The sequence below is a fragment of the Protopterus annectens genome, chromosome 13.part0, assembly GCF_019279795.1.
Source record: "Protopterus annectens isolate FY-2018-M chromosome 13.part0, PAN1.0, whole genome shotgun sequence".
NCBI classification, from domain to species: domain Eukaryota; kingdom Metazoa; phylum Chordata; order Ceratodontiformes; family Protopteridae; genus Protopterus; species Protopterus annectens.
Window position 1 is genome coordinate 106661635 of NC_056747.1, and position 12112 is coordinate 106673746.

The 12112-nt window shown below is 42.1% G+C and overlaps 1 protein-coding gene across 1 annotated transcript in view; it reads right to left on the reverse strand.

The window, feature by feature from the left end:
* Positions 1–7488: 7488 nt before the first annotated feature.
* LOC122787838 (ras-related protein Rab-11A-like) overlaps positions 7489–12112 on the reverse strand; it is a 142153-nt gene continuing 137529 nt past the window's right edge. The window contains exon 2 of the mRNA XM_044054753.1: positions 7489–7721. Coding sequence (XP_043910688.1) covers positions 7489–7721 — 233 coding nt within the window. The remainder of the gene's footprint in view (positions 7722–12112) is intronic.

Sequence of the window (12112 nt, forward strand, 5' to 3'; positions counted from 1 at the left end):
CCCTAAATATGCCATCAGAGGATTAGGCTCAAGTCGAGTGAGCCTTAGACTTGCCTGGAAGAGATTTACTATGGTGGGAGTTAACAAAAAACAGCAGCAGAGAACAATCATTGCACAACAGTTTGCTTACAAACAGACTGACCTTTCTTAGCCCCAGCATAGGAGTGAAAAAGCTGTTCAGCATTCCTAAAGGGCTTTGTTCTATCAATGTAGTACCTGACCTGTCTGTGCACATCCAAGGTAAGTAGAATCTTTTCATGTATTTTGGATCAGGACAGAACACTGGCATATTGGTGGGCTTGATTCAAGGTAAATTCAGAAACAACTTTAGATTTGAATGATGGGATTAGTGTACAAACCAACCCTGTCCTTGAGAAAAACAGATCAAGTTGGCACACCATGAGAGCTTGCAGCTTAGGGACTCGCCTTGCAGATGTTAGAGCAATGAATAACAGTCTTCCAAGCAATGAACCCTAAATCAGCCTGACAGGCAGGTTGACGATGATGTAAGATCAGTTTTTCCAAGAACAAAGCAGAGATCCCAGAGAGGAGGGTCTAGATGTGCAACAATCCTTGCATAAACGGTTCAACCACAAAAAGACAAAAAATAGAAAATCCATGGGCAGGCCAGTTCAGATGGCCACAAGATGTACTATGATAGAAGCATATGACAACATCTCCAAATAGCTCATACAAAAACTTCAAAACCAGAGGGAGCGAAACCCCACTGGACCTTTGTTGCTTGCTGGGCACCACCACAAAAACCTCTTCCACTTCTAAATGGAATACTTTCTAATTGTGGATTTTCTCGCCTACTTAAATACCTGATGTACATCCTAATATAATCACCCAGGCTGTCAGTGGCAACTGCACTATGATGGGATGTGCCACTTGTTCCCGATGCTTTGTGAGCAGATCCAGTTTGTGAGGAAACGTGCGGTAAAAATTCCATTAAAAGGGAGAAAACTCTGCCTGGGCCAAAAAGGGTGGTCACCATAATGATTTCTGGTAATTCTCTTTCAATCTTTAGAAGTACCTCAGGAATCATTAAAAAGGGGTGGAAATACATACAGGAACATTCCTGACCATGGAAATTATAAAGCGTCCGTCTTCCATGCATGGCCACAATGCCTTGAACAGAATTTTGGTTATCTGTTTTGAATGCAGGTTAACAGATCTACTTGAGGTGTTTCCCACAACTGAGTCAGGTCCTGGAAAACTTCTATGTGGAGTCTATCTCAGGGGTAGTTCCTGACTGCTCTCAAGCAAACATCAATAAATCTAACAATCTAAGGAAAAGTAACCATGTTTGGACTTAAACTCAGGTTTACCTTCCAAAGAATCCAGAGTGATTGGACTACATCACAACTAGGAAATCACCAGACTTCATCAGATTCCTAATCATTCTCTGAAACAGAAAGGTCTCCAACCAAACTAGCACTACAGCCAGGATAGGAACATAACAACAAATATTAACAGTTTTGCAGAACAGTCTTCGCCAAGACGACCATATGAGCATTATAAACCGCTATAATCCAATTATCAGCTATATGCTGAAGCTCCTTTCTTTTTCTTGCAAAACTTCACTACTATATAAAAGACCTGGGGGCAAAGTATTATGTCTGGCAAAGGGTCTCTTACCGCAGACGATTAGGTTCATGGACAAATACTAGATTAGACCCCCCCCCCCCTTTTGGCCCCAGCAGAGTTGGTTAAGTAAAAGTTAGCATAATCAGCATACTTTAACAAAACAGCCACCTCACAAAAATAAATACGGTTATCAAAATAACCATAAATTGGCATGCTGGTCTTCTCAGAGAGAGAGACAACTAACCAATTTTTGTCAAAAAATTCACTAAAATTATTAAAAAAGTGTGGAATCTATTCTTCCAAACAGGGGTGTTATCAGCCAGAAATGGAAGAAAATGGCAGAGCGTGCATCCTTTGCAGTCCAGAAGTGTTCTCAAAGGCAGCACAAAAATACTAGAGTTTATTGCCCAGGCTGTCCAGAGAAGTGTTCTCAAAGGCAGCACAGAAATACTAGAGTTTAGTGCCCAGGCTGTCCAGAGAAGTGTTCTCAAAGGCAGCACAAAAATACTAGAGTTTAGTACCCAGGCTGTCCAGAGAAGTGTTCTCAAAGGCAGCACAAAAATACTAGAGTTTAGTGCCCAGGCTGTCCAGAGAAGTGTTCTCAACGGCAGCACAAAAATACTAGAGTTTAGTGCCCAGGCTGTCTAGAGAAGTGTTCTCAACGGCAGCACAGAAATACTAGAGTTTAGTGCCGAGGCTGGCCAGAGAAGGTGTTCCCAAAGGCAGCACAAAAATACTAGAGTTTAGTGCCCAGGCTGTCTAGAGAAGTGTTCTCAAAGGCAGCACAAAAATACTAGAGTTTAGTGCCCAGGCTGTCTAGAGAAGTGTTCTCAACGGCAGCACAAAAATACTAGAGTTTAGTGCCCAGGCTGTCCAGAGAAGTGTTCCCAAAGGCAGCACAAAAATACTAGAGTTTAGTGCCCAGACTGTCCAGAGAAGTGTTCTCAAAGGCAGCACAAAAATACTAGAGTTTAGTGCCCAGACTGTCCAGAGAAGTGTTCTCAAAGGCAGCACAAAAATACTAGAGTTTAGTGCCCAGACTGTCCAGAGAAGTGTTCTCAAAGGCAGCACAAAAATACTAGAGTTTATTGCCCAGGCTGTCCAGAGAAGTGTTCTCAAAGGCAGCACAGAAATACTAGAGTTTAGTGCCCAGGCTGTCCAGAGAAGTGTTCTCAAAGGCAGCACAAAAATACTAGAGTTTAGTGCCCAGGCAGTCCAGAGAAGTGTTCTCAAAGGCAGCACAAAAATACTAGAGTTTAGTACCCAGGCTGTCCAGAGAAGTGTTCTCAAAGGCAGCACAAAAATACTAGAGTTTAGTGCCCAGGCTGTCCAGAGAAGTGTTCTCAACGGCAGCACAAAAATACTAGAGTTTAGTGCCCAGGCTGTCTAGAGAAGTGTTCTCAACGGCAGCACAAAAATACTACAGTTTAGTGCCCAGGCTGTCCAGAGAAGTGTTCCCAAAGGCAGCACAAAAATACTAGAGTTTAGTGCCCAGGCTGTCTAGAGAAGTGTTCTCAAAGGCAGCACAAAAATACTAGAGTTTAGTGCCCAGGCTGTCTAGAGAAGTGTTCTCAACGGCAGCACAAAAATACTAGAGTTTAGTGCCCAGGCTGTCCAGAGAAGTGTTCCCAAAGGCAGCACAAAAATACTAGAGTTTAGTGCCCAGACTGTCCAGAGAAGTGTTCTCAAAGGCAGCACAAAAATACTAGAGTTTAGTGCCCAGACTGTCCAGAGAAGTGTTCTCAAAGGCAGCACAAAAATACTAGAGTTTATTGCCCAGGCTGTCTAGAGAAGTGTTCTCAAAGGCAGCACAAAAATACTAGAGTTTAGTGCCCAGGCTGTCCAGAGAAGTGTTCTCAAAGGCAGCACAAAAATACTAAAGTTTAGTGCCCAGACTGTCCAGAGAAGTGTTCTCAAAGGCAGCACAAAAATACTAAAGTTTAGTGCCCAGGCTGTCCAGAGAAGTGTTCTCAAAGGCAGCACAAAAATACTAAAGTTTAGTGCCCAGGCTGCTGCTTTTCTCCACTAACAGCTCATGCCCTGGCAGTCTTGGCATATGTGCACAAGAGATAAACTTTTATTAGAAACTGTCAAACAGTTATATCTTAGGCATGATACAACCCAGTTAGCTTAGGCTACTGCAGCAGTGACACTGATGATCATATGGTAGTCATAGGAGGTTTTACAAGTTTATGTTTTACCCTCGTTTCCCTCAGACTGACAGAAATAATAAATTTGCATGCTGATCTAGGTTACCAGCACCGAGTGCCCCTATCCAAGGGGGACACAAGTGAAACTCCCCGGGTGAATTAACGATTTCCCATCCAATTGTCCAAGTTGCGCTTAAATAGGGTCACTGAGGAGCTTTGTTTAACTTGAATTAGGAGTTTGTTCCAGAGAAGTGGCAGCCTCTGGGAGACGTATTAGTCTCTCCAGGAAATCTTGTTTATGTTGGTTAGGTTAAGGTATCTAGAGCAAGTGAGTCTTGCGCCATTAGATTTGTGAATGTGCAGCATTTCCATTAAAGCAGGGTCCAATACTGCTGTGTAGGATGGGCACATGTAGCCTCCAAGTGGTCTATACAATAGAGATAGTGACAGTGCCTTCAAGTCTGTCCATGTAGATCAGGTGATGAAGGCCTTTAATTTTCTTGTTGAGAAACCTGAGGTCTCTCCAGCTGCTGCAGGTGTCTGGTGAGGTACATGCAGAAGGGAGCACTGTACCCTATTACTGGTCTGATGAGGGACGAGTACAGAGAGGTTATAACCTCCTTCGTTTTGGATGCTAGCCCCTTACTTATGAAATGGGCAACGTAGAAGGCATTCCTCACCATTGCGGACAAATGATAATAAAAGTCAAGGCTGCAAACACCCTGCATTCCCCAAGTTTCTCCCCAATGGGTTTGAACTTAGAGGGCTACTGTTGTTAATGTTGTAATGTGCTGGGGCCTTCACCATTACCGAAGGGAATGCTAATAAATTTGTGTGTGTTAAGTTTGAGTCTGGGGCTTTTGCACCAATCATTTCTCTGTGCAAGCCCTTTTTGCAGTATAGTGACATAGTTTTGGGTTTTAGTGATTGCACCCAGTTTGCAGTCATCGGCGAACTTGGTAAGCCACAGGGCATCTATTTTCAAATTAATTTCTGAGCAATAGATTCCAAATAGAAGTGGACCCAGCACAGATGCTTGTGGAACACCACTAGTAACAGGTCTGCTGGTAGAGGTGGAATCCTCTGCTTTTTTGTAGGGGTACTGATAACATATGGGTTAATCCCCAGCTGGTTAAGTTTATTGATGATGCCCGAGTGGGGGATAGTGTCAAAGGCCTAGGCTAAGTAGAGATAGGCAATATGAACTGTTCTGCCTACATCCAAGGTTTTGGTGAGATTTTCAAAGTCCACCAGGTTTAACCAGCATGATCTGCCTTTAACGCAAAAAAACTGGGTCAGGTCAAGAGTTTGAAGGTCTGCTATATCCTTGTTGATTAGGTCCATGATGATTCTTTCCATGGCCTTACAGATAAAGCTGGTGACACTTATGGGTCTATAATTTCTGGGGTCAGTTGAGGAACCTCCTTTATGCAAAAGGGTTACAGTTTTTCCATTTGGGTGGTACAAAGCCAGTACTTAAGACTGCAGCTGAAGTGAGTATCCAATGGTCCAGCCAGCTCCTGTTTTAGACCACTCAGTAAGCACCCTGGGATGTTGTCCGGTCCCATATAAGCTGTTTCTGGCATTGGAGAGGACAGTTATGGCCTGCTCATTTGAGATGCTAAATAGAGGACTGGTGATGGGTACATTTTGGTGTATGATTGGTGGGGACAGGAATAAAATTTTTCGCTGAACCTGTTTGCTAGCAGATTAGCAATTTTTGCAAGTTCCGTATGAGTAGTACCATCCAATACTAGTTCGGCACAAATCTGAGCCTTCCCTTTAAAATTTCAGATGTAGTTATAACATGCCTTGTGATTATCCTTAGCCCAGGATGATGATTTGGTTTGTAGTTCGCTTTGAAGGACTTAACAAGATGTCTAATTTGCTTATTCAAGCTGTGGCGGGTACATCTTTCCTCTGCAGAGACCTCTCTTTATACTTAGTCAACAATTTCTTTCTCTAGTTGCATAACCTCTTTATGCTGATGTCCACCAGGGTGGTTGGTTTTTTCGTGAGGATCCTGATTTAATCTGTTCAGGTATGGCTGAGTCTATACACTTGGACAGGTGTTTACACAAGGCATTAGTGTACTCCTCAGTATGGGGGAGACTGTTGCCTGCGGCGAGCGGGGGTTTGAAGTATTTATGCCATCACGTAGGAGGCTATTGTTTGCTTTGGAGAAATTTTGTTTTAACCTTTTTGCTTGAGGGGTGTGGGGGGGGGTGTGACTTAATTCAAATGAAACAGATTTGTGATCTGACCTTACCAGGTTGGCCCCACACATGGGGTGGTGCAGCAATCTCCCATGTTGGTGAGCACTAGGTCAAGTCCCTTGTGGGGGTGCTGACTATGTTTCACAGTATTTGTGCTTACAAAGTCCAGGACCCTTAGGATGAGCAAGTTAGTGCTCATACATATTGCCTAGTCGACAGAGGGACAGTTGAAGTCGCCCATGACTAGGGTGTTTAGCGGTGTTGTGAGTGACTCAAGTAGGTCCAGGTAGGCAATGTGGTCGTGGTTTACCTGGTTCATGGTGGGGGACCTACAGCTAACAATGATTTGGAGGGGGAGGCCCTTTCCTACAATTAGCTGGACTTAGAGCAGCTCTAGGACATCGCACTGCTGAACTGGTCGAGCTATATTAGTCTTTGATGAAGATGGATACATCTCCCCCTTTGGTTCTTTCATGTTCACTTTGCAGTTTTGAATGTGTGGAAAGCATTGCAGCCTTTTATGGCCAGCGTATTCTCTGTGGCCTTGAACCAGGTCTCCGATACTGCACAGACATCTGTATCTTCCATGGTAAGGAGTACTTCCAGTGAGTGCAATTTCTGATTTGGACTCCTAGCATTAAGCAGCATAACCTTGAGTTTGTCTCTAGAAGATGTTTTTACATTGGGAGTTTTGTTCTTATGACATTGCCTAAAAAAGGCACTATAGTGGAGGCAAGTACCTTAGCCAGACACTGAAAGCGAAGATGTGACAGGTGAAGACCATCCCTAGCAAAAGCAGCATGGTCTTGCGACCATGTCATCCCAGGCTGACAGATACTAGATCCTCCTAGACTGACACCAGAAGCTAAGCCAATTGCTAAAATCAATCATTGTTTGTAGTGAGCCATCATCCTGGTGAAGGTAGAATGTTTACGGCTAGGGACATACCTGCCTGGGACACAATCAGCTAACTCAGTCATGTCTCTCTTCATAGTCCAGTGAGGTAGTTGCTGCTTCAAGCAGAGACAAGCTCTACCTCCATCACAAACACGATTGTGTAACTAACAGAGGAGGAGAGTTTTGAACTCTTCAAATTGTCCCAGTGCACTGAAAGTCCAACAGTAACTTAGGCTAAACTTTTGAAATTACTGTTACTACCAAAGATGTTATCTGGCAACTAATAAAACTGCAAAAAAGCATAGATATCTACTGGATATTTGAACTAAAACCAAAAATTCAAGGAAGAGTAAGAAATGCAACTTCCAGGTAAGCATACTAAACATCCACCAGCTTTCACCTGTCTAGTAGCAATCAAACATATTGATATAGTGTTTTAAGAACTCGTCTTTTGCTAGCATAACTAAAATAAAGCAGAATTACTAATACAACGACCAATTTATATATTTTATCATAATTCTCAGGAAGGGGCATAAAATCGCTAGAAAAGACCTCACCTGCTGCTAGATTAACTCCTCTAAGGACAAATTTTATCTGCATTATGAATTGTTGCATAACATGCCTTACCCTTCCTATCAGTTTTCTAAATCAACTGGCAAATGCATTACTGCCGCCGATGTAATTGCACGGTATCGTTCCTGTCCTGCTGTGTCCCAGATCTGAGCTTTTATTGTTTTTCCATCCACCTGAATACTCCTGGTAGCAAATTCCACACCTATTGTACTCTTACTTTCCAAATTAAACTCATTCCGTGTGAACCGTGACAGGAGGTTACTTTTCCCAACACCAGAGTCACCAATCAAAACGACTGCAAAAGAATTTAAAAACATTAAATGCGTGTCTACTTAAGCAACAGTCAATGCATCACATAACACATACTTTCTACCTTACGCATGCCCAAATGCATATTATGTCAACGTTAAACATCAGTGCTAGCAAACATTATAATACTTTTTATACACCTAATGTGGTACTACAATGTGTGATATGCATACAATTGTCCTACTTAAACTAGTATGGCAGGTAACCTATCCTACAGGTTTGACTAGCTGCAAGATTTTAATTCTTGCATTTACTGTTGACTGGTCATAAACATTTGCATGTGCCTCACTACAAAGTATTTCTTACTTTGTCACTTTCCAGATCAGCTGCTAAATAAAAAATATCCTGCTATAAAACAATAAACATTAAGGCAGAAGTAGGAAACAGAGTCACCAGAAGCCAGCACAGATGTCAGAGAAGACTACAGTGAAGACAAGAAATTTCTAATAAAAATAAATGAAAAAAATCTACTTCGGTAAAGTACAATGTTTGCAGGTAGTTGGGCTCATTTGCCCCCAAACCACCTGCTTCTATATATACCACCTCCATGGTCATTACACCTCAGGGGTCAGGTGAAAATATAAATGAAAAATATTCATTTTGAAATCATGAGAATTTGAAACTCCCGTCTTGACAAAATTACACCTGGGAGCCATAAGCTAAGTAACAAAAAAAAAAAAAAAAAAAAAAAAAAAAAAAGTTTCTGCCTAAAAGATCTACAGACTGTGGCAAGCCAAGGCAGAAAAAGAAAAAACAAAATAAAACTCTGCCAAAACTCACAGCTACAGTGGCGCTTCCCATGAAGTAAGATCTACTACAGTCGCAGTCCTTTGCACACTAAACATTTCAGAAAAAAGGACTTATCGGGAGTGGGGAAGCAAATCTAAATGAAACTACTGAAGCAGTACTTCCCCATACTTGCTCGTAAAGAACTCCAACTTAGTGGAACACTTCACAGGTTGGTACAAGGCAACAGGCCAGTTAAAGTCTTTTGAAGCCACTGAAATCCCACTGATAAACCAAACTAGTTACCCTCCTTGACAAGGGGCTAGGCCTGGAGCAATTTTGTGGTTTCCCATACATTAGTCTAAAATTAGATCCAATGACAGTGAATGGCATGTTTTGCTTTACAGAAAGCAAGAGTTTGCTCCAGGGACGGGAAATTCTTTGAAATTGTTCTGGCAAATTAGCTCTAATTATGCTGCAATACAGATTTAGGTCCCTTGACCTTGGATCCACGTTACTCAACAGTTCTGCGGATATGTAGTAGATCAAGCAAAACTAAGTCACCAACAGCTTTGTAGGCCAGGCACAAATCACCCCTGTAAAAAGTCCACTCAAGACAGATGATGGACAAGGCTTTTACATGCTCTGTTCAAGTTTGGGAACACGTACCACTTTTTTTTTTTAAATGAAGAAACACTGATTTTTCAAGTTCGGGTGTTTGGACAGTAGTTACTGAAGGATCCACTGTATTCCAAGGATGGATGACTACAAGAGAATGACCACTTCTTTTGACAGAGTATATGCTCACAGCAATCAGCTGTGCAAGGTGGAAGACTTTGCTACAATGATGTACGGTAATCAAGGAGAGTTCATTATCCATAACAATGAGTAGGTCTCTAATAACAGGGCGTGTGTTTTGGGGGGGGGGGGTTATGTGGTTGACATGCAAGTCGGTGAGCCAGCTGGCTACCCACGGCATGAGTTCCTGTTTCCCAATCAATACAACACTACATTTTCTGGTGTTCTGGACAGTGATCCTGCCACTACAAATTTGTTTCAGGTAATCCTCTTGAAAAGTATCATTTCAGAGAAATAAGCATAATAAAATAAGAATTAAGCATACTAGTGCTAGTATTCAAGAACAAAGGGGACGCACACAACTGTGGGCAGTACAGAGGTATCAAACTCTTGTCACATTGCACGAAAGTTCTGAACAGGGTGATTACGCAGAGTGGCAGAAAGCAAGATGGGACATGAGCAGTTCGGATTCCCATCAGGATGCAGCACAACTGACCCAATGTTTGCAGCAAGACAGACAGTTGAAAAGATGACAGAGATAAGGAAGAAGAGTCCAACTGGGCATTCCTCGACATGGAGAAAGCATATGACAAAGTCCCAAGAAAGCTGACTTGGGCAGTACTGCGGTGGCTTGAAGTCCCAGAAACATCAGTAGAATTAGTGCAGGCTATGTACAAGGACCCAGTGACTCAAGTACGAACAGTGTTCCGTCTCACAGAAGAGTTCCCAGTGGGAGTGGGTGTGCATCAGGGTTATTCTCCAAGCCCAATGCTATTCATGCTAGTGACAGACTACATTAGCAGACAGGTCAGAGTGGATAGATTAACAAAGTTGCTGTATGCAAACGATGTGGCATTACAAGCAGATCAGCAAAGGATAGGGGAATGGAATGCAAAACGTAAGGCACATGGGATGAAACCATGTACAGATAAGAAAATGGTGATGTCAGCAAATGGGGAAATCAGAAGCTGAGAAGTAAGGTGCACAAAACAGTCATGTGATCAGTTCTACTCTATGTACAGAAACCTGGGTAGTAAAGGCAAAGCAACTGAGGAAGCTAGAGGTGATGCAGTTGAAGTGCTCGAGATAGGTGTCAGGATGCCCACTGTGGGACAAACGAAATGAGGACGTAAGAGCAGAGGCAAAAGTAGCTTCAACTGCAGAAAAAGTCAGAGACAACAAATTATGGGAGTTTGGACACACGGGCAGAAAAGCAGAAGACAATCTGGTGAAGATGTTTTGGGACAGGCAGGAAGAAGACAAGAGGAAACTAGGGCATCCAGTAAAAAGGTGGATGGACTGTGTGAGAGAAGACCTGCGACACCCTGGCATGAGTGTCGAAGAAGACAGGAAAGTGGCACTGAAGAGCAAGACAGTGACAGTTGACACGACACTCTGACCCCCAAGTAGTAAAATGGAAAAAGGGGTTTGATGATGATAATTCAGGAGAGATTAAAAAGAGTGCTCTATACTTTTAGTACTTTGCATTTTAGTCATTTGCAAACTTGTTCATTCAGGATGTCTTTAATGTCAGACTTGACAGAGAAGCAGATGTGGTCCCAAAACAGAACCCTGGGTTACACCCCTGGTAACAAGTCTCTTGGGAGGCTAGGGCCCTATTAACTCCAGACTGGTGTCAGTCGTTGAGCCAGTTGGCAATCAAATACATTAATGCTTATATAGAGATTCACCAGTTTGCCATAGATACCAGTGTGGAATATTGTGACAAAAGATTCAACTAAAAATCAAGGTAAGCTGTATGCATGGAGTTACTCTCATTTAGCATTTAGTGCTTAAATGACTCTTTCAAAGATCAGTCAAGTTTAACAGGCATGATTTAAATTTAAAAAAACAAAACTGGTTATGCTCAGTACACCCAGGTTTTATCTCCTTGCAAATTACAGTGGTAAGGTCAAAAGGTCTATGGCTGTCAGGGTTTGTGTTGAAAACTTTTTTAAAAAGGTCTGACAGAGGGTGCTTCATTAAAGACTATGAAACATCCCGCTATGCTATCTGGACCCATACAGCTGGTACTTTTGGTCTTGAAGAACATTTACTATCTGTTCAGATGTAATTACCGGGGACATAGACTGGATACTTTATACTGGGAAGTTTAGTTTAGAGGTGACAGATGACAACAGTAATGGCTGACATTATCTGCAAAGCTGTTGGCTAATCTATATCTTCAGGGTCTGAAAGGGTGATAGATACCATTACAACAGAGTGACACAGTGCTGGCTATTTCTGACACTCTTGTGCTTAACCTTTGCTGACACAGCAATTTGTACAGTTATCAAATAACTCAGAAGCATGATCAATCATTCCTAGTTAATCCCTTTGAGGCCGATTTTAACACACTAAGTTCTTAACCTGTTCTTTACAGAAATTAACCTTTTCCATTTACTGTATTTTTTTTTAGTAGAGCTCTAACAGAGAAGCTTCTTTCTAAGCTTGGTGTTGCTTGTGGAAAATTGGAACTTCAGTCTCTATGCAAAAGAAGTGGTTGGAGTCTAAAAGTTGGGTGTATGCATCACTATCAGCAAGAGGGTTATAAAGGAGTGGGGGACTACTGAACAGTATTTCAGGTCAGAGACCAATGAAACTGAATTTACTTATTTTAGTGCATTTGTTTACAGGGAAAGTCCACTGAGCCTAAGAGAGCCCATTTTCAGTGGAGGCCTGGAGAGAAAAGCTCCAACAAGAACACAGATACAGAAAAATGTTAAACATGAATGGCTACAGCAGTAGAAACAGTGTTTCACACTGAATACAGTAATGTATACAGAATACATACATAAAAGCACAAATTTAGTTGGTTACCAGATGAATTCAGAGATATATTAAGCAGTATTA